The 24,576-nt window shown below is 53.3% G+C and overlaps 12 protein-coding genes across 12 annotated transcripts; 8 read left to right on the top strand and 4 right to left on the bottom strand.

The window, feature by feature from the left end:
- Positions 1–169: 169 nt before the first annotated feature.
- On the top strand, positions 170–1,733 carry PICMEDRAFT_131018 (hypothetical protein). Its single transcript, XM_019160015.1, has one exon. The coding sequence runs from the start codon at positions 352–354 to the stop codon at positions 1,639–1,641; it is 1,290 nt and encodes a 429-aa protein (XP_019017620.1). The 5' UTR covers positions 170–351; the 3' UTR covers positions 1,642–1,733.
- A 1-nt stretch (position 1,734) lies between these two features.
- PICMEDRAFT_130993 (hypothetical protein) lies at positions 1,735–3,016 on the bottom strand. The gene has a single exon (XM_019160014.1). The coding sequence runs from the start codon at positions 2,796–2,798 to the stop codon at positions 1,827–1,829; it is 972 nt and encodes a 323-aa protein (XP_019017619.1). The 5' UTR covers positions 2,799–3,016; the 3' UTR covers positions 1,735–1,826.
- PICMEDRAFT_131043 (hypothetical protein) lies at positions 2,913–4,023 on the top strand. The gene is made up of 2 exons (XM_019160017.1): positions 2,913–3,056; positions 3,214–4,023. The coding sequence occupies exons 1-2, from the start codon at positions 3,026–3,028 to the stop codon at positions 3,870–3,872; spliced, it is 690 nt and encodes a 229-aa protein (XP_019017618.1). The 5' UTR covers positions 2,913–3,025; the 3' UTR covers positions 3,873–4,023.
- On the bottom strand, positions 3,806–5,894 carry PICMEDRAFT_131094 (hypothetical protein). Its single transcript, XM_019160018.1, has 2 exons — positions 4,564–5,894; positions 3,806–4,446 (listed from the first exon to the last, which is right to left on the bottom strand). Exons 1-2 carry the CDS (start codon positions 5,401–5,403, stop codon positions 4,174–4,176), a joined length of 1,113 nt encoding a protein of 370 aa, XP_019017617.1. The 5' UTR covers positions 5,404–5,894; the 3' UTR covers positions 3,806–4,173.
- A 64-nt stretch (positions 5,895–5,958) lies between these two features.
- On the top strand, positions 5,959–6,942 carry PICMEDRAFT_33633 (hypothetical protein; the record flags this gene model as incomplete). Its single annotated transcript, XM_019162833.1, has 1 exon — positions 5,959–6,942. The coding sequence occupies one exon, from the start codon at positions 5,959–5,961 to the stop codon at positions 6,940–6,942; it is 984 nt and encodes a 327-aa protein (XP_019017616.1).
- A 253-nt stretch (positions 6,943–7,195) lies between these two features.
- On the top strand, positions 7,196–8,329 carry PICMEDRAFT_33800 (hypothetical protein; the record flags this gene model as incomplete). Its single annotated transcript, XM_019162846.1, has 2 exons — positions 7,196–7,261; positions 7,376–8,329. 2 exons carry the CDS (start codon positions 7,196–7,198, stop codon positions 8,327–8,329), a joined length of 1,020 nt encoding a protein of 339 aa, XP_019017615.1.
- A 276-nt stretch (positions 8,330–8,605) lies between these two features.
- PICMEDRAFT_21606 (hypothetical protein) lies at positions 8,606–9,565 on the top strand (the record flags this gene model as incomplete). The annotated part of the gene is made up of 2 exons (XM_019162215.1): positions 8,606–9,399; positions 9,439–9,565. Coding segments are annotated over 2 exons (921 nt in total), but the record flags the coding sequence as incomplete, so codon positions are not given.
- Positions 9,566–9,972: 407 nt separating this feature from the next.
- PICMEDRAFT_11494 (hypothetical protein) lies at positions 9,973–10,827 on the top strand (the record flags this gene model as incomplete). Its single annotated transcript, XM_019159808.1, has 1 exon — positions 9,973–10,827. The coding sequence occupies one exon, from the start codon at positions 9,973–9,975 to the stop codon at positions 10,825–10,827; it is 855 nt and encodes a 284-aa protein (XP_019017613.1).
- A 178-nt stretch (positions 10,828–11,005) lies between these two features.
- PICMEDRAFT_63411 (hypothetical protein) lies at positions 11,006–14,087 on the bottom strand (the record flags this gene model as incomplete). The annotated part of the gene is made up of 2 exons (XM_019163473.1): positions 12,370–14,087; positions 11,006–12,249 (listed from the first exon to the last, which is right to left on the bottom strand). Exons 1-2 carry the CDS (start codon positions 13,820–13,822, stop codon positions 11,006–11,008), a joined length of 2,697 nt encoding a protein of 898 aa, XP_019017612.1. The 5' UTR covers positions 13,823–14,087.
- Positions 14,088–14,224: 137 nt separating this feature from the next.
- PICMEDRAFT_72562 (hypothetical protein) lies at positions 14,225–15,733 on the bottom strand (the record flags this gene model as incomplete). Its single annotated transcript, XM_019164237.1, has 1 exon — positions 14,225–15,733. One exon carries the CDS (start codon positions 15,731–15,733, stop codon positions 14,225–14,227), a length of 1,509 nt encoding a protein of 502 aa, XP_019017611.1.
- A 374-nt stretch (positions 15,734–16,107) lies between these two features.
- PICMEDRAFT_72561 (hypothetical protein) lies at positions 16,108–16,791 on the top strand (the record flags this gene model as incomplete). Its single annotated transcript, XM_019164236.1, has 1 exon — positions 16,108–16,791. One exon carries the CDS (start codon positions 16,108–16,110, stop codon positions 16,789–16,791), a length of 684 nt encoding a protein of 227 aa, XP_019017610.1.
- Positions 16,792–17,352: 561 nt separating this feature from the next.
- Positions 17,353–24,338, top strand: PICMEDRAFT_72560 (hypothetical protein; the record flags this gene model as incomplete). Its single annotated transcript, XM_019164235.1, has 2 exons — positions 17,353–21,255; positions 21,624–24,338. 2 exons carry the CDS (start codon positions 17,353–17,355, stop codon positions 24,336–24,338), a joined length of 6,618 nt encoding a protein of 2,205 aa, XP_019017609.1.
- Positions 24,339–24,576: the final 238 nt, after the last annotated feature.

Below are 24,576 nucleotides of genomic sequence, written 5' to 3'. Positions count from 1 at the left end.
GACACATACAGATAGATCCACCTAAGGCCAAGCCGCCTCGAAAAAATCTGCATTACGTACGCAATTAGGCGTCCCAGGCTCATGGCCGCGGTCTGGGCCCGCGCCCGCCGCTGGCTCTCGAGGCTCTGGGCGCTTGCTGCGAAAGCTCAGCGATGTCTGTGGATGGACGGGTTTGGTCTGTTTGTTTGTCTGAGCCAGGGGTGGGTGGATGGATGGTGAAGTAGAGATGGGGGTTGGTGTGGAGGTATAGCGGGCTTGGCGAAACGACAGGTACGTGATACCAGGATTGGAGCACAGGGCCGACGGACTAGTGCAAGGCAGAGCGACCGAGCGATAGAGAGAGCTACACATATGTACAGACGGCTAGGAAACCATGCGGCCGAGCCAGGAGAGACGGGGCCTGGACAAACGTTGAAGACGTCGTTGCGGAGCGTGCTTGTGGTGGCGAAGACGTTCAGGTTGCTGCTTGTGTCGATCGCCACGGTGTTTGTGTTGTGCACGGTGTTCATGAGCACGTCGGTGACGTCGCAGATGGACGCGTTGGGGCTCGTGAGCCCGGGCACGGCGAACACGACGGGCTACTTCTCGTTCTACCGGGGCTCGCCGCCGAGCCTGAACACGAAGAGCATGGCGTCGATTGAGAAGCGGCTGCGGTACTTCTTCCCGTTCGACGCTGCGGGGGAGATCGAGAACAACATCTGGCAGTTGTGGAAGTACCGGGCGGACAACGAGAAGTTCCCGTCCAAGTGCTTCACGCACATGGAGAGGTGGCGGGTTGCCAACTTGGAGTACAACCACAACTTGATCACGTTGGACGAGGCGGAGCAGCAGATCGTGGACTACTTCTCGTACGACATGCCCGAGGTGGTGGACGCGTACTACTCGCTGAAGGACACGAGACTCAAGTACGACTTCTTGAAGTACTTGGTGGTGTTCACGAGCGGAGGCGTCTACGCGGACATCGACACGTTGGACGCTAAGCCGCTGCGCTACTGGTACCAGTCGACGTTGAAGCCCACCAAGTTCATGGTCGGCATCGACGTCGACTACAACGACGTCAACTGGGACATCTTGTACAACCGCAGGCTCACCTTCAGCACCAAGGTGTTCAGGGCGAAGTCGCACCACCCGTTTCTCGCCAAGTTGATTGCCCGCATTGTCTACACCTCCTACAACTCGGCCGAGGAGATCGCCAGCATCGACTGGAACCAGGCGTACCAGAACGTCGACTCCAACGACGAGCCACTAATCCAGTTCACAAGCGCCTCCATCTTCACAGACACCCTTTTCGACTACTTCAATGACTTGAACAACCCGGTAGTGCACAGGGTCGCAAGAACAGAGAAGGACCTCATTCCGGAACAGATTTTCGGGCCCGAGACCTCCTCCATCTTCAGCTACAAGCTCTTCACACTGGCCAGAGGCCCGACTCAGGTCGACGACATCGTGGTGATGCCGCAGTTGACGTTCAAGGGTCCAACCACCGGCTACCACAAGGGAGACCTGAATTCCCAATCCTACGACTCCGAGTACGACGATGAAAACGAAAAAGACTTTTACTACTATGCAAGGCCTCTACATTTCTTGAGCTGGGACTCCCTGGTACAGAATGAGAAGGACAAACAGCTGTTGTCTAACTGATAATCACGACTCTATTTGCATTCGGGACTTTGACTTTTCTCACTTTTACATTTCCAGTGTTTGCCCATCCTTTGGTAACAATAATATCATCATTTATCCAGCTTTGTACACATCTATCTAGTATATATATCTATGAAAGCCGCCAAAAGCCAGCCTTTTTTTCTTTCCATCCTCTTGGATATCGTTCACGTTCCACGCACGCCTAGGCTCTGCGGCTTCTGCGGCCTCTGGCCTCGCCGCATCGCTTGTTGCCGCAGCAGCCTCACCTCCTCCAACACCCCGTTCCACAGCTGGTCCGAGTTGATGATCGTCGAGTGATACCCGATAGACACCTTCAGCACCCGTCCGTCGGCCGTGACGCCGTTCAGCGCCGCCATGTAGCTCTGCAGCTGGTCCTCGTGTAGGAAAAACGCCTCGACCGTCACTGACGGCACCTTGTTGTGCGTCGTGCGCATGTTCAGCACCTTCAACACGGTGCCCAGCTGCTCCGTCAACACCATCGTGATGTCCGACTCCGACGCGTCCTCCGTGAGGTTCTCGATCCGCAGGAACGGAAGCAATGAAGCGTTCCGGAACGTGATGTCGTGCGCTTTCTTGCCCGTGAACGTGGCCCCACGGACCTCGCCGTTGCCAGCACTACCCGTACGGCCTCCGGGGGCCGCCCCCCGTGGCCCACGGGGAAGCGGTTTAACTGCTCCGCCACCATCAACCTTCTTCTTGCCCTTCTGCCCCGCAGCGCCGGCTTTGCGGCCTCCTCTGCCACCCATTCCGAGGGCCGCAGCCAACGCGTTCTGCTTCGGCGGTGCCTCCGTGTGCAGCCTGGCTCCCTTCGAGAACGTCATCTTCGCAAACCGGCTGCCGCCATCCAGACGCTGCAGCAGCTCGTTCCTCGGCGCCCTCCCCCGCTGCGTCTCCCTGTCGTCGTATTCGTCCCGGCCACGCTGCTGGTCCACCTTCCTGGCTTCTCTTCCGCCGCTGTGCAACGCCCTGAACAACGGGTTTTGCCCCAACGAAGGCCGCTTCCCATTCTTTGCTGCAACTCTTTTCTCACGCATCGTCTGTGACCCTTCTGCTGCTCTCAGAAAGTTCCCGGCACCGCTTATCCACTGTTCTCTGTCGTCCGTTGTAGTCTTCGTCCCGTTCATCTTCAACACCATTCACCGCCTGAGCCGCGCCCATCGACCTAAAAAACAGTCTTCCAGTGTCTCTTTCCCACGCCCCCGTCGTGTTACTTTATTTCATTTTCTGGCCCTTTTGCTCTGGGTGGCTGATTGATCTAAGCGATGTTTTGGGTCTGTTAGGGAGACACGCAGCACAGAGCAGAGTTCACCGCAGCAGCAAGCCATTGGAAGAACCTGCCGAGTCCAGTGCAACAGAAACAACAATGCCTTTCTGCGGAAGCCCCCCGAAGCCAGGTATGTCGCCAGCGTTTTTGAAAACGAGCCCCGGCCACCTCAATCTGCTCACGCTCGTTCCGTTCTCTGCCCTGAAAGGGCTGCACAGGGTGTGATGGCTCCCGGTACCCGGATGGGAAACGTATACTAACAAAGTTCCGCTTTTGATCTACTACAGTACAAAGAAAAATCGTCATCCTAGGAGATGGTGCGTGTGGTAAGACGTCTCTTTTGAACGTGTTCACACGAGGATACTTTCCGAAGGTGTACGAGCCTACGGTGTTTGAAAACTACATCCACGACATTTTCATAGACGGCCAGCAGATCCAGCTCTCGCTCTGGGACACGGCGGGACAGGAGGAATTTGACAAGTTGAGGTCGCTTTCGTACTCCGACACGCATTGCATCATTCTCTGCTTCTCGATAGACTCTCCGGACTCGCTAGAAAACGTGAAGAACAAGTGGGTTGGCGAGATCTTGGAGCACTGCGAAGGCGTGAAGCTGATTCTTGTGGCGCTCAAGGCGGATCTCAGACAGTCCGAGAACGCCAACACCAACAACGGCGACGATGGTGCCGACAATTTGGGCGGCACCTCTGCATATAACAACGACGGGCAGTTGAAGAAGTTGGTTACCTACGAGGAGGGTGTCAGCGTGGCGAAGCAGATAGGCGCCCTCAGGTACTTGGAGTGCTCTGCAATGAAAAACAGAGGCGTGAAGGAGGTCTTCACCGAAGCCGCTCGGATTGCATTGACTGCGAGACCAGGCGCAGCCTCGGCCAACGGCCAACCCGTCGCAGACAACTCGGGAAGCTCCAGTAGTTGTGCTATAATGTGACTGAGGTCCCGCTTCTAGTCCAGCTGTCCTTGCTTGATTACCCAGCCCCAATGATATATCGACTGATCCCCACTCTCCTTTCCTCTTTCCATGAACTCACTTATCCACTCTTTTACCTATTAACTTTATGTTCATCTTTTCCCTCTTTTCTTCTTCTTCTTCTTCTCTTGTTATCCTAGTAGAAATACACTTACAAAATTTCACTAACCCTTGTGTTAATTATCATATAACCATTATAAAGACTCATATTTTTATAAAAAAAAACAGTTATAAAAACGATAAAGCGAAATGGTGATATGCTTTACACATTGTTGAATGCACCTCTATTAGGACTCCGCACCGGACTTCTCGTTGGACTTCTGGATGAGCTTTGTGCGTACATTCCAACGTGATTGTTTCGCCTTGGAGAAGGACTTCTGACAACCGCGTGCTTAACAGCGTAGTCAGATTCGGGTATATCGTATGAGTTGTTAAAGCTGGTGTCCTCGAACATCGAATGGCTCTCCACGGAGACGTTGTTTCTAGCGTTTTGCATTATGGGGTTGTTGCTGCTAGTACCGTTTTCGTAGGAGATGTCGTGGAGTGTCCGTGGCTGGTCGGTCAACGCCGGCAACTCTCCCGTCGAGATGAACTCGTCCAACACGAGAGAGCTCAACTTCCTGTGATGGAAGTGTGTTTTATGATTCGGAATGTTCACCGTTGCGTTTTTGGCAGCCTTGGTTGGCTCGGCTATGGAGTAGAAGGAGGTTTTGTCTGTGTTGTTTTCTTTGCTGTCTGTCTCAGCCTTGGTGCTGTCGTTTGGCGCTGCAGGCGACTCTGTGCCCAGCATGCTGTAGAAGACAGAGTTGTCGGGATCGCTGCTGTTGTTTTGCGATTGTGATTGCGGCGCAAGCTGCGGCTGTTGGCTGAAGTTCAACTGAAGCACCGACCCTATGGACTGGCTTTTGGAGTGCTGGAGCCCCGGGTGCTGCTGCAGACTCAAGCTGGTGAAGCTGTCGTCCGCATGGTGGTTGCTGTACGGAGGCGCCGCGGTCACGCCCGAGAGGTGGTCCATGGACCGGCGGTACTGCGAGATGAAGTCGACCGAGCTGAGATTCTTCTTGTGTGTGAACGACTTGTTCGAGCTCTCGTACCGGTCGCTGAACGGGTTCTCCAGCTCGTCCTCCCCGTGGCCTCCTCTGTTCTTCCTCAGCTCCGGCCCCGTGTAATCCGTGAACTCGTAGTCCTTGTCGAACGGCTCCACCACCTTCGCCTGCCGGCTTGCCTTGTACTTGTTCACCACCACCCCAAGCACGTACAGAAAAAGAAACCCCCCGATAATCGGAAAGATGATCTCGTACAACGTCCCCTGCCGGAACCTCGTCGACTCCAAGAACGGGTTCCCGTTCGCAGTCGGTATCTCCAAGTTTCCGTTGGTGTTCTTGTGCATCACCAGCCCCGACGACGCCACCAGCCCGCCGCTTCTCGTGGCCTCCCCGCCACCCTGTACTGCGTCCTTTGTTATGAACGATGTCACAATCGATTTCTCCATTCTGCTTCTTGCTTACTGTCCTTTTCTCTGAAGCAATAAGACGACACTGTCCGTTTCCGATATGCTCTCTGGCGTTACCGTCTCCTCCCTTGGCTCTCCTTACTCTGCTCTGTTTTCTGTAAGCGTGTCTTCTCTACAAGCTAAGCACACACCGCCTCTCTTTTTCTTCTTCCTCATCTCTCTCATCTCCCCCCTCTGCCTCAAACCTGCTCCAACCACAAGTGTCTCTCTTGTCTCTGCATCTGGCCGTCTGCCTCCAGGAACCTTCTGTTTACTCTTGCCCGAAAAGGGTAGCTCCCCATAATGGGACCTGACCGTGTCCATGTAAGCCCAAAAAGGAAATGAAAGCGAAAATAAGCCTCGGAGGGCAAGAAAACGGGCGCTTACGTCAGCGTCAGGACGAACCGGCGCCGCCGGCCTTTTTCCCTGCTTGGTGGAGGATGGAGAAGACAGGTTGACAGACGAAGGAGGGGAGACGGAGGGGCAGAAGAGGAGGAAGCACAAGCTTCGACGACAGCAAGCAAGCACAGAAGAACAATGCTTTCACAGAACACGATGCGGACGGCGTTGTCGGCGGCGGGGAAGCTGGGGACGAAGAACAGGAGCCTGTTTGCGCAGCATGCGGTGAGAACGGCGTCGGTCACAAACGTGCGTTTCATCCAGTCGAAGCCGAGGACGGAGAAACAGGTGCTGGAGCGTTATAAGGCGAAGCTTGAGGCCCGGGCAAAGCAGCAGGGGCTCGAGAGCGCGGAGAGACTGATGGAGGAGATGAAGGACACGATCGAGCAGACGAAGAAGCAGCTCAACGCCATCGACCCGCTGAAGGAGCTGGACGACTACGAGCAGGCGGTGAACCTGCGGGACTCGCTGAGCGGGAAGAAGAAGACGCTGGACCCGATCCAGCCGGGGACGCCGACAAAACCGTACAAGACGCTCGACTCGTATCTTGTGCTGGAGAAGATCCGGGAGCTCGACGTGCAGCACATCGAGTTCTTGTGGAGAGCCAAGTTCCAGGGCGACCCGCAGTCGCTCGTGGCGGTCGTGCCGGGGGACACCTTCGACGTGATGTACGGGCACGCCCGGGCCAACCCGACGTTTGTGCTCCCGCTCCCGAAGGCAGACGCCCAGCTGGACGAGGCCGACAGGGCTCCCGCGGACGCAGACACCACGCCGATGGAGGTGCACTTTGTCCAGTGGTCCTTCGTGGGCCCGAAGACCACCCACTGCATGATCACGACCTTGATGGAGTACAAGCTGCACAAGGAGTACGCCAGACCGCACACAACCCTCTCCTTCCACCAGGAGCTGGAGGACGACAAGGGCATTGTGTTGATGTCCGGCCACGTCGACAAGGACGCTGCGATTACGCCCGCCGAGTCCCAGATCTTGCTGCTCAACTTGCAGAGATTCTACGGGGCCTTTAGGACCAACTCCGACATCGAGCACCAGAGAGTCCAGCTCGTGCGGGACTTCAACAGCGGCTCGCCAGGCTTCTCCATGGAGAAGTGCATCGAGCTCTCCCAATCGCTGGATAACTGAGTCTTCCACACGCTGTATATAGCCATAGCCCCAACGACGTAACTCTGATTATACTCTGATTATAGCCCAAACGAACAAACCCGGGGACTTTCCAGGCAAGGAAGGTCTGCGCGCCGATAGCTGGCACTAGATAGTGAGCACCATGGGTGACATGAAATCGAAGATCAACTGTCATCCATCCATCAAGTCAGCTGGAGGTCATGAGCATGCACCACGTCAGGGAATAGACCCAGCCATGGCGTACACCGCAGACATGACGAGGAACAAAAGGGTAATCACCGTCGGGTATTTAGGTCCGCCAGGAACATATTCGCATCAGGTACGTTGAACTCGAGAATGGAAAGTGAAAAGTGGGAAATGGGAAACCGTTTGATCCCGTCCGCATGTGCATCGTATCACTAACTCTGTACCGTCTTTTTCTTTATCTGCACAGGCAGCAATCCAACAATTCAAGGAATACGAGTCGCAGCCAAACACGGACGTCGTGTATAAGCCTCAGAAGAGCATCGGGGCGTGCTTCACGTCGGTGCAGGACGGCGCTGTAGACTACTCACTGGTGCCGTTTGAAAACTCGTCAAACGGCCAGGTAGTGCTCACCTACGACCTGTTCCGGGACTGGTTCACCAGCAGTGCCTCCGAGTCGGCAAAAAAAGTCGTCTCGACAGACACCCCAAGGTTCACGGTCATCTCTGAGCAGTTTGTGCCTATCCACCACAACCTCATCACCTTCGCCGACGACGTCACCAAGATCACCAAGATATACTCCCATCCGCAGGTGTGGACACAGTGCCGCCGCTTCCTCGCCGAGTACGAGCTCGACAACAACATCAAGGTCGAGAAGCTCGACACCTCGTCCACCTCGAAGGCTGTGGAAAACTTGCTGCACGTCAGTGACCCCGAGGAGAGACAGAAAACAGCAGCCATTGCCTCCTCGACCGCCAGCGAGATCCACAACGTGCCCATCAAGATTCCCAGCGTCGAAGACTTCTCCGGTAACACCACGAGGTTTTTGTGTCTTGGGCCCGACAGCGCATACCTGGACCAAAGCGGGCACCAGGCCGCTCTGAACTTCACCCCGGATACAAACAGTGGGACATCTAACCAAAAGATGCACCTGTTGACCTTCCTCATCAAGAGAAACGACGACTTCGGCAGCCTCTGCGACATATTGGAGAAGTTCAAGAAGTACAACCTCAACCTACAGACCATCACCACGAGACCAAGCATCGACAAGCCGTGGCAATACGTCTTCTTTGTAGAGGTGTGGGACGGTCACGAGCCGGACGCTCTGAAGGCCTGTCTGGCTGAGCTGGAGCCTCTCGTGTTCGAGCTTAGCGTGGTCGGCTCCTTCTACCGGAGCAGACGGTTCTTCGAGATGCTTACGTGACCGGGGGCGGGCGGCTGGCGAGGAGCGTTTTTGACGGCTCCGATAAAGGAAAGGGCGGGATGAGGAGTAGGAAAAGACCCCTCTGCAGTATGTTTACTGCGTTTGTAGTGCACGTAGATGTGTGTGTAGGCTTTTGTCGGAGGTGTAACTGTAAATACTAGTGGACACAAAAACAGCAGGGAACTACGCAGAATGTCTGTTGCGAAGGGACTCAAAACGCTAGAGACGGTGGTGTATTTGCCACTGACGCTTGTCAGGTTGAGTTTGCTCGGGTTCTTCTTCTTCTCAGGATGTTTGTCAATTGTATTCAGCCAGTTTCTCTTTTTGACGCTCTATTTCGGGGACAAGAATGGGATCCAGCAGTTGTTGGATTACACGAAAAGAAATTTCGTCATCTTGCTCACGTTTTGCACAAGCATGTTTTCTTCTCCGTCGAAGATCATCCTCAGCTTCAAGTCGGATGAGTTGCGCCAGAGATACATCACGGTGAGGCCGGACCAGAAGGGCAACAACAGATACGAGTTGCACTTTGACCCGTCTGCCGTGATCATCTCCAATCACCAGATCTACTCTGACTGGTTTTTCCTCTGGTTCATTGCGTATTTGAACCACTGCTCGGATCACTTTTTCATTGTCATGAAGAAGTCGTTGGAGAAGCTGCCGGTTCTTGGCTACGGCATGACCAACTACCATTTTGTTTTCTTGAGCCGGAATTGGCAGCTGGACAAGAGCTACATGGTGAAGCAGTTCCAGACCATCAAGCAGTTGAGCACCAAGTTCTGGATGTTGATCTTCCCCGAGGGAACCAACATGAGCCACAACAACCGGAACAAATCCCACAAGTTTGCAGAAAAGATTGGCCTGCCCAAGCAAGACTGTGTTTTGTTACCCCGTGTCAAGGGGCTCTACGTCGCATGCAAGGAGCTTGCGCCTTCCACCACGAAGATCATCGACTTCACCATCGGCTACTCCGAGCACGGCAAGGACGAAATGGCTCAGGACATCTTTACGTTGTGGAAAATATACATTCTCGGTGAATCACCTCGCAATATCAGCATCCTGGTGGACGAGTACAACTTGAAAGAGGAAGTTCCAGGCATGGACCTGAGCGGCTCCCACGATATTGTGCCCGCCGAGGAGGAGGAGCGTGAGATGCAGCTCTTGAACTCCTGGATCACCGAGAAGTGGCAAATCAAAGAGCAAGACATGGAATACTTTTACAAGAACGGCCAGTTTGAGGCTGGAGATGTCCACCAGTACGAGCTGGATCTGAAACTCAATTCGTCGTGGGAAATCCTCCACGTCTACCTCCCAACCCTTTGTGTAATCCCTGTTCTTGCAACCGTTTGGATGTTGGCGAAGTGGGTTTTCTGGTAAGGACTTTAGGGGGTTTTGGGGTATATCTTCTCAGCCGGTACAGTAGAAGTATGTTTTAAGTAGGAAATAGTACAATGTGTAGAGAATTTAGCCATGGTGCTTACGTCAGCACTTTGGAGTTTAGGAAAAAAATGTCGTCGAGAGGGTCGATGAAAATGTAGGCCGGAATGTAGGTGGATGGAGAAGAGAAGAATGAAAGAGATGGCGGCCCTGTTGTTATCAGAATAAGATCCAGAGACAAGGGAAGAAGATACCACCACCAAATAATGCTCGCGTCACTAGCTCGTTCGTTTGAGGCCCTCAACATCCGGACTGCTGTTCAGAGTAGGTCGGTGTCGATGATGGGTCGTTTGACACCTACACAAGATTCCAAGAACCGTGTGAGACGTGTTGGTCGTGGTCCAGGTTCCGGACTTGGTAAGACTTCTGGTCGTGGTCAGAAGGGTCAAAAAGCCCGTGGATCAGTGCCAAACTGGTTTGAAGGTGGTCAGACCCCATTGTGGAAACTTTTTCCTAAGCGTGGGTTCTACCGTCATCAAAAGCTCGAGCTCAACGAGTTAAAGCTCTGCAGAATTCAAGAGTTCTACGACAAGGGCAAGCTCGACTTTCTTGCCGAGGGAGAGACCCTTACTATGAAACACATGAAAGACTGCGGATTGATAACAGGCTCCATGAAGGACGGAGTGGTCATTTTGGGTGACGCAGCCAAGTACACTGCTCCAATCAAGATTGAGTCGACCAAAGCATCACAACCTGCAATGGAAACCATTAAGCAGGCCGGCGGTGAGTTCACCGCAGCATACTACAGTCGTGGACTTGGATTCAGAGCCCACCATTCTCCAGACTGGTTCCTTGAAAACAAGGGATATGTCCCAATCAGAGCCAGACCTATTGCCAGAAGAGACATCGTGTTCTACTCTGACGCCGAAAAAAACGGTTATTTGGCGGACTCAGACTACGTCAAGCAGATCACTGTTGGTGGTAGCAAGGCTAAGAAAGTTTTCAAGAAAACTGCCTTGGACCTCGAGGTCGAAGAGGCAGCCAAATCCGACTCTACCATTGCCGCTACACAAAGCTTTGCTAACAACAAGGTTGTTTCCTTTGCCGATCTGAAGCTTTGAAAGCAATCATATTCAGTTGACGTCCTTTCTTTCATGTAAATACTTTTATAAGATAACATTAGTGTAAAACCGAATTTAAACCTCCATCGAATAAACTTGGTGTCATCTACTCATAATATTGACAATAGGTGGTACATACGCTAACTAACATGTTCAAAATACATAATTTACAAAAATTTCACCATCCTCTGGCATGATAGTTCATATTATCTTCATCGTCATCTACATCTCCTCCATATATTTTTCTTACTATACTATCGTCAATGAAACCATCCGAAGTGAATACTGCGGCTCTTTTCTCCAGCATGGATACCGGGTCATCTTCTCCCTTCTCAATCAAATTTGCTGCATCAAGATGATGCTTTGCAATTTCCACAACCGTGGAGCTCGAGTCCGGGTCATCCAGTACGTCCGATTCATGTAGGCTTGATGTTGTCGCATTTCTAGACGGGTGTCCAAACAACGCCATATTCTCCTTGAATATGGAGTCCACTAAATTGGAAGGTAGTTGTCCAGGGGCAGGCACAACATTACCATCACCATTATCTCCAGCTGCCAGTTTCTTACTCTTCATCTCAAGCTGTCGTTCTTTCCTTCTTTGCTCTTTCATGATTCTATTCTCTGATCCGGGTATGTCAATAGAGGAAGTGGATGTTTTGATACTCGATGCGTATTCTACCTCCGGTTCACCTTCTGCATCGGTGCCTGGCTTGATGACCTGAGCGTTGGCGTATTTGGCAATATTATCCTTTGTGAGTTTGGTGATGTTCAATTCGTTATCTAGAACAGGAACTTGTTTCTGTTGTGTGGCCACTGCTGAAGACTCAGCATGTGGATGATGTTGATGTTGATGTTGATGTTGATGGTGGTGGTGATGTTGATGGTGGGGATGATGCTGTTGTTGTTGCTGGGAGTGTGGTGAATGATGATTAGTATGCGGCTTTTGTTGACCTATTTGTTGCGGTTTTTGTGGTTGTCCGGAATATTGTTGACGTTGTACACTTTGAAACGTCTGGAAATTTTTAGTTGGAAGAAACATATGGGTAGCTAAGGCTGTTGGTAGAAGGGTAGCAGCGGTTGGAGGCGCGTTAGACCTGTGATGAGAATCATAATGACCTTTTGTTTGTTTGGCACCAGCTGAGAACAAGGAAGAAATAGAATCACCATTGGTATCAATTTGGGCACCGCCACTCTTTCTAGGTGATAAAGAACCCGGAGCTCTTTCAAGTTTACCGGTCGTATTGCCTTCTTCTGTGTTGGTATCAGGCTGCTGTTTACCCATCTGGTCCAAGAACAGTCCACTCAACAAACTTCTTTTAAGAACTGGCTTCGTCTTGTTGCCGGCCTCGTCGTCCGTCACGACAGTCTGCTTTTGAAAGCTCAATCCTCCTTCTTCGTTTTCTTCCTCAGCGTGGTCCTCATCTTCACTCAAGGAGGACCATCCGGAGTCGTCATCGTCATCATCATCATCATCATCATCATCGTCATCATCGTCATCATCGTCGTCGTCGTCGTATGTATTGTTGGTTAGCGAATATACACTGTGGTTCGACTTTTTATTAGGAAAGAGCGACGCTGTGGAGGCCTGAGATGCATGTGACCTTGTAGAAGAAGCTGCTGACGCCATGGATACTTGAGAGGCATTTGATTTGATTTGCAGGTTTTGCAGGTTCAGCGTTTTCACCTCAGTTTTCAAGTCACCTGGGAGTTTTTTGAGGGGTGGATTGTTTGCAATACGTTGCTGTTGTAGTTGTTGCTGCTGCTGTTGCAATTGCCTTAGTCTATGCTGGTGTCTCTGCTGTAGCTGCTGCTGTTGCTGCTGTTGCTGTTGCTGGGAACTAACTTGTTGTTTCGACGGCGCTTCGCTGGAAGAATTGTGTGGCTTATCTGGGGTGTGCGTTCGATCCTTTACGAAAAGCGAGCTGGAACTCAGTCTGGCACCTGTGTGAAGCTGCAGCTCCGATCTGGCGTTACCTGGGGGCAGGTGGGCGTTCGACTCCACCGGCTGCTTGGCTGTGTTATTAGGTAGTGCTGGATCTGGCCGTCTGGACTGGTTTCTCTGGACCTGGTTGACCAGCGAGTGCATGCTGTTGTTCTTGGCTCCAAACAAAGACGTCACAACGCTCCCCGCGGGCGGGCCGTTGGAGGACGTCTTGGGAGACTTGTCCTGTCTGGCCTTACCGCCGGAGCCCGTGACCGAGCTCTGCATGACGTCCACTATGGACTCCCTGGCCGCAGCATGAGGCGAGAAGTTCGGCGGACTCATCGAGGAGGACTCCGGCGACGAGTGGTCGATGAAGAACTGCGTCTTGCGCTCGTTCACGGGCTTCTCGTAGAACCCGTCCGGGGTGTGTGTGGCGGAGTGCGTCTGTGACGATGTCTTGCGGAAGAGACTTGGTACGCGGGACACGTTTGTCGGGTTCGGCTGCGAAAGGGCCGACGGGGATGAGAGGTGGCTGCCGGCCTTCTTCTTTGCTGCTGCTGAGACGGTCTTGGCGTTGCTCTGCGTGAAGGAGCTGGACGCGAGCGACGTGTTGAGCGAGGAGGAGGAGTCCGTGTGCACGGAGGAGGAGGAGGTGGGGATGTGTTCGGTGGACCCGGCGGCCCCGCCGGGCCGTTTCTGGAGCTTCTTGCGGTTGTGGTGGCTCTCCCGCAGCTCCTTGCAGCGGGTGCCCTTGGAGACGCTGGCGATGGCCGAGAAGTCCGCCGGCGTGATGTCGTCGTGCAGGATCAGCTTGCGGTTGATCAAGCGCCAGCTGAGGTTCTCCAGCCGCCGCCCGTTCTGGATCACCTCGCTCGCCTTCGTCAGCGTCGTCCAGAACGTGATGATGTTGTCCATGTCTCTCTCCTCCGACGCCTGCTGGCCTCTGCCACACCCCGGCCCCGCACACCGCCCCGCGTCCTTCAGGTGTGTGCTGATGTACTCGATGGACGACTGCGACACCTCGAGAAACGGCAGCCGCCGCTTCCGTGTGTCCAGGTAGCTCGTCGTCATTGCGTCGATCTGTCCCTGCCTGCTGTGTCTGTGTCTGTGTCTCTCTGGCTGCCAGCTTCGATGCGCCAAACGGGTCTGTCCGGTGCCTTCTGCGCTGTTTCCTTCCGGATCGTCCGTGTCTGATGCTTTGCCGTGCTGTTCTGCTGCTCTACGCCTGTCCAGCCGGGCCCGCTGTTGTTCCTCCCTCCGCACCGGCTCTTCTTCCCCGTCTCTCACGGACCTCTGTCGTCTGGCACCCCCCGTTCCACCACCTAGGTCATGCACCTCTCTTTTTCTCGCAGTTTATCCGGGCCTCGGAGCGGGGGACGCTGACGTAAGCGGGGGAGAGAGGGGGTCGTTTGCCGAGGTGTTGTAGATGTTACAGAGGTCTAGATAATACACAGGAAAGGCCGGGACCGGGGGCTAGTGGAGCATGCCCAGAAGAGCCTCGAGGTCGTGGTCGTTGGAGGAAGAGGCCGGGTCGGCGGGGTCGGCGGGGTCGGCCGGTTGGGCCGGGTGGGCCGGTTGGGCCGGGTGGGCCGGTTGGGCCGGGTGGGCCGGTTCGGGGGACTCGGGGGACTTGGGAGACTCGGAGGGCTGGATGGAGTCGTCCTTGTCGAAGACCCTTGTCTGGGTGTCGTTGGCGAAGGAGACGGTTTTCTTGGTGCGTTTGGGGGAGGGCGGGGACGCGGTGGGGTCGGCGTCTTCGGCGGGGTCGAGGTCGGCAGGGCCACGCTTGGCGTGGGTGTCGGGGTCGGGGGTGTCGGTGTCGGTGTCGCTGTTGTTGTCGCTGTCGCTGTCGTTGTCGTCGGCGTAGGCAGGCACGCTCTCGCCGGCGTCGTCTCCGTAGTGGTACACGGCGACGTTGTCCCGCTCCGCGGCCAGCTCGTCCTTCTTGGCCCGCACGTCGGCGACGAGCTTGCGGATCTGCTGCTGCTTGCTGCGGTCCAACATGACCCAGTCGTCCAACTCGCTGGCCAGCCGTCTCAGCTCGGTCGCCAAGTCTGTGCGGAGCACAGCGATGTCCTTGGACTGGGCCTCGATGCTGAGGCCGAGCTTCTCGGCGTCCTCGAGGCGCCGCAGCTCCGTGCCCGTGCTCTCGTAGACGCTGGTGTCGGTGCCGGCGGCGGCGTCGGGCGCCGCCGGGCCCTTCTGCAACGACGAGAGCGAGCTCAAGAGGTTGTTGAGCTGCGTCGTCTTCTGCGCCTGGTTCCCGCCGTCCTCCGTGAGCAGCTTCGACGCAAGCCTGTTGAACTCGATGTAGCTGGCCTTGTACGACTTGTGGAGCCCGTCGAGCGCCCGGTACTTATGCACCGTGGTGACCAACTCGCCCGGAATGTGGCTGTCCGGGTCCTGCGGAGGGCCGGCGTTGGCGGCGGCGGGGTGGACGCCGCCGTTGCCGTTGGCACTGGCGGACGCATTGGGTCTGATTCTGAACGCCCGGTCAGGCTGCTCACGCCGGTCGGGCTCTCTTGCACCGCTGGCGGCGGCGGCCTTCCCTGTCGACGCCCCGTTCAGGGTGCTCTGCAGCTCGGCGATGAACCCGCTCGGGAAGACCGCCCGCTCTCTCCACACGTCCAACACCCTCGAGTACTTCTGCTTCAAGTGGGCGTTGGCGCTGTCCGACGCAACGCTCTCGATGATCTGCGGCATGATCTGCAGGAAGTCGTCCAAGTACGACTTGTACTTGGCCTCCTTCTTCTTGGCAAACTGCACAAGGTCGTTGCAGAGGTAGAACATGGCGAGTCTGTAGTTGGGCTCCGACTGCTCGATCGCCGGGTCTGGGCTGAGAAACATCGTCACCCACAACGCCACAATGTCGCCCGAGTGCCGGTAGTGGAAGAGACACCACTGCGACGTAGTCTGGATCGACTGCTGTGTGTTGTCGAGCTGGTTGAGCTTCTGTCTGGCCTTGTCTTCGGAGAACGACATGGTGGCAGGGGATTGTGCCTTTTCGCTGCTTCGTTCGTCCGGGCAGAGGGGAGGTGCTGACCAGAGATGTCCACCAGAGATGTCCACCACTGCGATGCACTGCACCCCGTCTCTCCGCCCTTCTTCGTGACCCACTCCTCTCCGTCTCCTGGTCCTGTCGAAGAGCGTCGACCCGTCCACGGACGCCCCTCAGAGAGGCAAAGCGCCTAGCGCGGAGCTGCTGAGCGTGGCCTCCTGGCCGTGGACGGGGGAGAAGAGGGTGTTGAGAGGAGGGAGGAGGGGGTTGCTGCTGGTGTGGATTGGCCCGGACCCGCCATTGGGGGGCAGCAGAGACGCAGAGGCCAGTGCAACGCATAGAAAGAGAAGTACACACGATGGCAGACAAGTTTCCCGAGATCGACGACACAACGGCGGGGGCCGGCGACGTGGCCCCTGGATCGGATTTCCTCTCACGGGAGAAGGAGGTGCTTGGCGACGAGTTCTCGACGGCCAACGACGCAGAGGTGTTGAAGGAGACCGGCGACGACGACGACGACGAAGAGGAGGAGTTCGAGGACTTCAAGTCGCAATTCCCCGAGGTGGGCGGCGCAGCGGAGGCGGCCGAAGAGGCACACGCTGCGCTGGACCACGACACCGGCGCCACGGAACACGCCGTGGTGAACAAGTTCGGGGACCTCAAGCTCGACGAGAGCGAACACGTGCAGGAGTGGAAGAAGACCCGGGAGCTCGAGGTGGCGAAGCGGGACGAGATTGCGGAGCGCAAGCTGAAGGAGGTCAAGGCGGAGGCCGAGAAGGCCATCGACGACTTCTACGAGAACTACAACAACAAGAAGGACGACGCCATTGCCGAGACCAAGAAGGCCGAGGCCGCCTTCCTCGAGAAAAGAGACTCCTTCCTCGAGCACGGCACTCTGTGGGACCGGGCCGTCGAGCTGCTCAAGCTCGACCGCAACTCCGACGCCGTCGACACAGAGAACCTCCGGGACAAGACCAAGTTCAGAGACCTGCTGCTTGCTCTCAAGGGCAAAGAGAACGTGCCCGGCGCCGCCGGCGTCTGAACGGCCTGTCGCAGCCTCCGTGCTGACGCCCGCCTTCGGGCCCCACGGGACCCCCCCGACGACCACCACCCACTACCACTATCTACAACTGTGTATCACACACCCTGTAAAGCAATACGTACCCTAGCCAGCCATCCAACCTGTAGCCCACTCGACCCCCGATCTTCCGCCAGGAGACCGTCTAACCTCCTCCCCCTTCTCGCACTCTCCGTCCTACAATCTCTCGCAGAAGGCGGTGTTTTTTCTTGGCCGTCTGTCAGGGAGGGTGGAGCAAGGCCAAGACGGAAGAAGGCTCTGCTGGTCGTAGTGTCTGTTGCAGAGGTAGTCGCCGTGGACAGCCAGCAGCAGCAGCAGTAGCCCCCAAATAGCAGCAGCAGCAGCAGCAGCAGCAGCACCGCCTAACTCATCTCCCGGAGCCCGCCCAGCACGCTCCATCAGTCTCCCACAGGCCCCCTCTGTTATCTATCAGGGCTTCAGCCTACGAAAGCCGATCCAGCAGCACAGAGACCGTCGTTAGCCAACGCATTCCAGCCAGCAGGCAGCACACACGCCGGCAGCACCATGAACGGCTCCAACCAGGGCTTTTTGCCGAACAATCAGCAGCAGCACTTCCGGCTGCAGATCTCGCCGAACGACCGGCTGCAGTTCATCAAGGTCTTGATCACGTCTTTGCAGAAGATCCAGGGCCCGAGCTTCTCGGCGCAGAAGGTCAGGCCCGTAGCCGAGGAGTTCGAGAAGTATGCATTCTCCCACTCGTCGGACAAGTCGCAATACGTGGACTTCCTAAAGTCGAAGATCGCCAGCTTGACGCAGGCCAGGAGAGCCAACCAGCAGCAGCAGCAGCAGCAGGTGCCGCAGCAGATGCCCCAACAGATGCCGCAGCAGATGCCGCCTCACATGTCTCCGCAGATGCAGCAGGCAAGGACTCAGCAGCAGCAAAATCTCAACCAGCACCACCAACCAGCACCACCACAGCAACAACCGCAGCAACCACAACAACCACAGCAGCAACAACTGCAGCAACCGCAACAGGGTGGAAAGATCAACCTGCACACGGCACCAATTCCTAAGGAATTGCTCGATAAGCTACCAAAGGTTTTTCCGCCAATGCTCAACACCTGGCAGACTATCATGCCGTACTTGAGAAACAACCAGCTCAGCCAGGAGGAATTGCAGACCATCAGGAACGTGCACATGATGCACGTGAATCTTTTCAAACAGAACTACGCAAACATGCAGCCCCAGCAGCAGCAGCCTCAACAACAACAGCAGCAGCAGCCAAAACCCCAACAACAACAACAGCAGCAGCCACAGCAAGGACAACCGCAACCCAACTCGAGCAACGCTTCTCTGAATCCTCAACAGATTCTTATGATGAACAGGCAAAGAGAGGTGCAAGCTCAAGCTGCACAAGCACAGGCACAGGCACAAGCGGCCCAGGCCCAAGCACAGGCACAGGCTGCCCAGGCGCAGGCGCAGGCGCAAGCTGCTCAAGCACAAGCACAAGCACAAGCACAAGCACAAGCACAAGCTGCTCAGGCTCAAGCACAAGCTGCTCAGGCGCAAGCACAAGCCCAGGCGCAAGTCCAGGCTGCCCAGGCACAAGCCCAAGCGGCACAGGCAGCACAAGCTCAATCCCACTCGAATAGTCAGCAGTTGTCTCAAGCCAAACAGGCTCAGATCAACGCATACAAGATTCAGGCTTTGCAAGTAATCAGAAAGCTTCAGAGTTTGGGAAAACTACCTGCTACACTGACTCCAGAACAAGAGGCTGCTTATGTTCGTAAATACCTTTTGCATATCTTGCAAAACACAAACAGAGATTCTCAAGATCCGAGTAAGCAGCAACAACAACAACAGCAGCAGATGATGAGACAGCAACAGCAACAACCTCAGTCAACACAACAGCAGATGCAGCAGCCGCCTCAGCAACAACCCCATTATCCTCAACAACCACAGCAGCAGCAGCATCAACCGCAGCATCAGCAGCAGCAGTTGAAGCCAAACGTTCAAGCTAACCAGAATCCAATGATCTCACCTGTTCTACAACAGGCACACACACAAAACATGTTTCAACAATCGGCAAATTATGATAACATGCAGCTACCGTTGCAGGTTCCTAAACACATGGCCAATTCCAACTCGATTGATATGAGCACCCTGTCTAGTCCTTTGATCGGTATGCAGAACTTGAATACCAATACCAATCAAGGTGTATCAAATTTTGGTTCACCTACAATCCAAAATCCTCAGCTGATGGTAAAGAACCAGCTTCCTATTCAGATGCAACAACCGCAAGCTGCCGCTCCCAAACAGCAACTGCAACAACAGTTGCCACAAAACTTTCAACAGCAACAGCAACAGCAACAGCAACCTCAATACTCGTTACAACAAGCAGCTCAACAGTCGTCGGCAAGGAAACAGCAGCAGCAACAACAACGCCAAGTTTATCCATCGCAGCAACTTCCGACCCATCCCGTACAGCAGTTGCCCACGAATCAAAACCAGTTTGGAAACGCCATTAGTAACCAGATGCCAGCTAACCAGTTTATTAATACAAACTCGTCTGGTGCTAAGTTGTTGCCTGGTCTTAAGGCTACAAATGAAGACTGGACCGCTTTGAAGGAAATTTACCATGAGACTTTGATTTCTCCGATCAACCTGAAAGACATGACTACTACCCTGTCCGATGACGACAAGAGAAAGGTGTTGGGTTTGGCCAAGCAGTCCAAACAGTTGATGGTTTTGTGCCAGAGCATTATTATACCGAATTTCTACTTCCTCACGAAACAACGTGATGCAACTAAAAGAATCATGTACAGTGAACTCATGCTAAAACAAATTTTAGAGAAGTTGAGTCTTTCTGGTAAGTACGTGGCTGATGAGAATTTGATTCACAGGATCCATGACCAGATCAAAAAGTATCTGCAGTTTGTGAAGGACCAAAGTAGTAAGATCGTCAAGGCTCAAGTTCAAGCACAGCAGGTGAGGGCACAACAGCTGCAGCAGCAAATGGAACTGGCTGGGAATGTACCACCTAAGGGAACATTCAACCAAGCACCAGTTCCAAATGCAACGCTGACCCCTTCTACAATTCAAAATTTCCAAAATAGACCTGTACAGGACAGCTTTAATGCTGATTCTTCCCAGTTCAACCTTCAAATGATGAACAACGTTAAGGGGAACAACAATATGAATGCCACCGGTAATTTAATGGTTCCTACTCCATCTGCAATCCAGCCGGGTGGCGACAACATGAAACCGGTCATGAACAATCTACAAGCAAATGGAGCTCAACTGTATCCCTCGATGAATGCACCTCCGATGCAGAATGTTCCTGTGAAGCCAGCTGTTATTTCCTCTTCTGCATCTACCCCTTCACAAATCAAAAAACCTAAGCGGAAGCCGTCAAAAAGTGTGGGCAAGATTTCAAATCCTAATACCCCTGCCTCAAGTAATACGGTTGCTAGCACACCTACCTCTACTACGGTTGCACCTAACAGAAATGCTGCAGGTAATACTGTAGGAGCTACTGCTGCTCCAACAGCCGCTTCCCCATCCAACGTGAATAGTGCTGAAATTCAGGCTGTTCTAAAGGTCAACAACGAAAATGTGGAGAAGGAAGAGGCAAGATTCAAGGCTATAGATGTTGCAAGAGCCCGGAGACGTATGTTAGTATCATCAGGTACTCAACCATCGAATGCAGCATCATCGCCTGTTGCGAGTGCAAATCTGCAGCCAATATCAGGAGCTGCAGCGTATTTCCTATCCACGTTATGTGATACTTTGGGATTGGAAAGCGAAGAAAAGGCCATCATTTCTAATGCCAACAATTCTTCTCTGGATGGCACCAATGGTGGAATCCCGGGATTCATCAGAACTAAAAATAACGGAAATAACGGAGGCAAGGTGTTAACACCTTCTGCTGTCCTTGCGACTCCTATCGGTTTGAATGCCAAGACACCGGTCGCCAAATACCCTAGCGCATTATCTCCAGAGGAGCTGAAGATCCTTCCATGGACCGGCAAAATCTCTGCTGACTGTATTGCCAGCTGTTTCAGAGCTCTTGACAGCAAGAACTTGAATCCTTCGCCCTCTTTTCTGAGCGCTGCCCCAGCCACACCTGTCGGCCACAAATGCTCCCAGACAATGTCGGCGGGCAGCACCAAAAGTTTTGTGCAGCTTGTTCAGGAAAGACAGTCCAAGCGCAAAACGATGTCCATACTTTGCGGAGGAGAGGACAAGAAATGGGGTGTCGATCCCGACAGCCCGTGGAATTGGAACACGAAGAAACAGACCGACGGATTGAAGGTTTACCCTACTCCCCCCGAGGACGCCGACTGTGCCAAGAAACGGAAGCTGGTGAGTGTCTATCCCGTGAAAAACGAGGACGACGATTCTGCTGCAATCAAGAAATTCAAAACCGAGGATGCCGACTACAATCTGTTGTGGGACTTCGACAAGGTGTAGTTGGATCTATTTACTTCTCTCCAGCCTTCTATTACTTTCATCTTACTTGTTTTATGTTTATTACTTCTTTTCCTTCTTCTTTCTTACTTTCTTAATTATACTATTTATTACCTCTAGCTTCTGTACCACTTTTTGCCTTTTCTTTTACTTTCTCTGTGTGTGCTTTCCGTCTTTATCTTTGTAACTAACTCCTAATTTGTGTCTATTATTCTTTGTGGATGACAAATCCCGGGCCCGCGATACCAGTATGCTTTTTTATCAGCATAACGAGCGAAGCTATTTTGAACTTTTTCTTTTGCCTCTTGGATCTCCGCAGACATGATTAGGAGGAAAAAGAAACGAACGATCTGGGAAGAGGACAGGCTGAACTTGTCTACACCCACGAGGACTTCATATCTTTGCTTTCTGATAACGACGAGGTCGAGGTTGGTATTGAAGCAGGGTTTATCATAACGGAAATGGTGCCACCAAGAAAGAGGACGAAGTCCGGGACGCGTGTGAACCAGCCCAATGTTCCAGTTAGATCAAGACGAACAAGGAGCACCGTGAAGAAGGAACAGGATACGGATGTGGCTGATGTCGAGGAAAATGGCGTTGACAATAATGGTGACGTGAAGGCGGAAGAGATCAGTCACTCCGATAAAGATGAAGATTTCCACATATCGGATATCGACGAGGACATTGAAGACGGCGATGACGACGACGAGGATCAGGATTACGTGGACGATATTGTCATAACTGGACACCGCAGCCGTGGCCAAAAATTCAATCCTGTAGAGCTGAGTGATGACGATATAGTTGTTTTCAGCGGAAAACCATCGAAGAACAACGGTAGACATGGTCCGGGAATTGAGGTTTTGGAACTTCAAGACGAAGTGACCGAGCTGCTCGACGATCAAAACGGTAACGAGTCGATAGAGGTGGAGCAAGAGGGGCAGCCACAGGAAGGAGAAGAGGAAGGAGAAGAGGAAGGAGAAGGAGGAGGATTTGTGAAGGATGAAAAGAAGACAAAAAAGAGGAAGGCCCCTGCCAAGCGGGCGAAGAAGAAGAAGGAGCCCAAGCCAAAGTTGACGCCTTTTGAGAGACGTACCAACAAGCTCTACGAGTCGCATCCCGAGTTACGTGACGTGTTCCCTCGTTTGGAGGAACGGGCTGCAAAGAAGGTGGAAAGGGCAGAACAGCCGAAGAACATGGCTGTTACTCTTTTGAATTTCCAACTAGAAGGTTTGTCCTGGATGCTTCGCCAGGAGGAGGCCAACGAGTACAAAGGCGGAATTTTAGCAGATGAGATGGGTATGGGTAAGACTATACAGATGCTTTCCCTAATGATGAACGACACGACTAAGGGTCCGAACCTGGTTGTTGCTCCGACTGTCGCTTTGATGCAGTGGAAGTCTGAGATCGAGACGCACACAAACAATTTTTTGAAGGTTGGATTATTCCACGGTGCAAGCCGAGCCAAATCTCTGTCTGAGCTAGATGGATTTGATGTGATCTTGACATCATACGCCGTGGTGGAGAGTTGTTATCGGAAGGAGAGATACGGGTTCACTAAGAAGGCCAAAAAGGTGAAGGAGAAGAGTATTCTTCATCAGAAGAAGTTTTATAGAGTCATCCTTGATGAAGCTCATAACATCAAGGATAGAACCAGCTCAACTGCCAAGGCGTGTGACTACTTAAACTGTGAAAAAAGATGGTGTTTATCTGGTACACCATTGCAAAACCGTATCGGTGAATTGTACTCATTGATTAGATTTTTAGACATTGCTCCGTTTTGTGAGTATTTCTGCACCAAATGTCCGTGCACTTCGAAGGAGTGGAACTTCCCCGATTATCGAGTATGCGCACAATGTGGACATGCTCCCATGCTGCATATGAACTTCTTCAATCATTTCATGTTGAAGAACATCCAAAAGTACGGTTTACAATTTGAGGGAGAGGAGAGTTTTCATCGGATCCAGTTGTTGCTACGGCAGATTATGATTCGTAGAACAAAGGTCGAAAGAGCAGACGACTTGGGGTTGCCGCCAAAGATTGTTGAGATCAGAAGAGACTTTTTCAACCCAGAGGAGAAAGATCTTTACCAATCTCTTTACTCAAACTCGAAGCGTCAATTCGACGATTATGTTTCCGAAGGTGTTGTGTTGAATAACTATGCAAACATCTTCACTTTGATTACACGGATGAGACAACTTGCAGATCACCCGGATTTGGTTCTTAAGAGAATGAAAGTGCCAGGAAAGAAAGGCGGCCCTGGTGCCAAGAAGGGAAATGGCTTTGACATGGAGGTATTGCTGGGGGTTATCATCTGCCAGCTTTGCGACGACGAAGCAGAAGAGCCGATCGAGTCCAAATGCCATCATAAGTTCTGTCGGATCTGCATCTCCGAGTACGTGGAGAGTTTCAACGGAGACACATCAAAGTTGAAGTGCCCCGTGTGCCATATTGGCCTCAGCATCGACTTGGAGGCCGCTGCCATCGAGATGGACATGGATGCGGTGGAGAAAAGCTCGATCGTGAACAGGATTGACATGGGCGGCAGCTGGAAGTCGTCCACTAAGGTCGAGGCCTTGATGGAGGAGTTGTACAAGTCTCGCTCGGACAGGGTGACGACAAAGTCCATCGTATTCTCGCAGTTCACGTCGATGCTCGACCTCGTCGAGTGGAGGTTGAAGAGAGCCGGCTTCGAGACCGTTAAGCTACAGGGTTCGATGACTCCGACACAGCGACAGTCGACCATCAAGTATTTTCTCGAGACGCCCTCCGTGGAGGTGTTCCTCGTGTCCCTCAAGGCCGGAGGTGTGGCGCTTAACCTTGTCGAGGCCAACCAGGTGTTCATATTGGACAGCTGGTGGAACCCCTCTTTAGACACGGGCCAGGCCGCTGACAGAATCCACCGTATAGGGCAGCACCGGCCAATTCGGATCGTCAAGCTCGTTATCGAGGACAGCATTGAGTCCCGGATCATCGAGCTCCAGGAGAAGAAGGCCAACATGGTCAAGGCAACCTTGGACAAAGACGAGCGGGCCGCCAACCAGCTCAGTGCCGCCGACATGCAGTTCTTGTTCAACAACTAGCGGTTGCCCGACTCCGGGGTGCTGCCTCGTCAGTTTTTATCCGCATTTCTCGCCATTTTTTTTCCACTGTTGCTGACTCATTTGGCTGAAATCATGCTGCGATAGATGTCAGAAGCATATCGGCGGATCTCTTGTTCCTATATATATATACTTTACTCCCTGTACGTTTTATTGTTTCTCCCGTTATAGTAACACTTTTTCGTTCTCTAGCAAAGAAAGAACGAAAACAAGACACACG

This window comes from Pichia membranifaciens (assembly GCF_001661235.1).
Source record: "Pichia membranifaciens NRRL Y-2026 unplaced genomic scaffold PICMEscaffold_3, whole genome shotgun sequence".
Lineage (NCBI taxonomy): Eukaryota > Fungi > Ascomycota > Pichiomycetes > Pichiales > Pichiaceae > Pichia > Pichia membranifaciens.
Note: the sequence above shows the minus strand (reverse complement) of the source record. Positions and strands in the feature narration are given on the sequence as shown.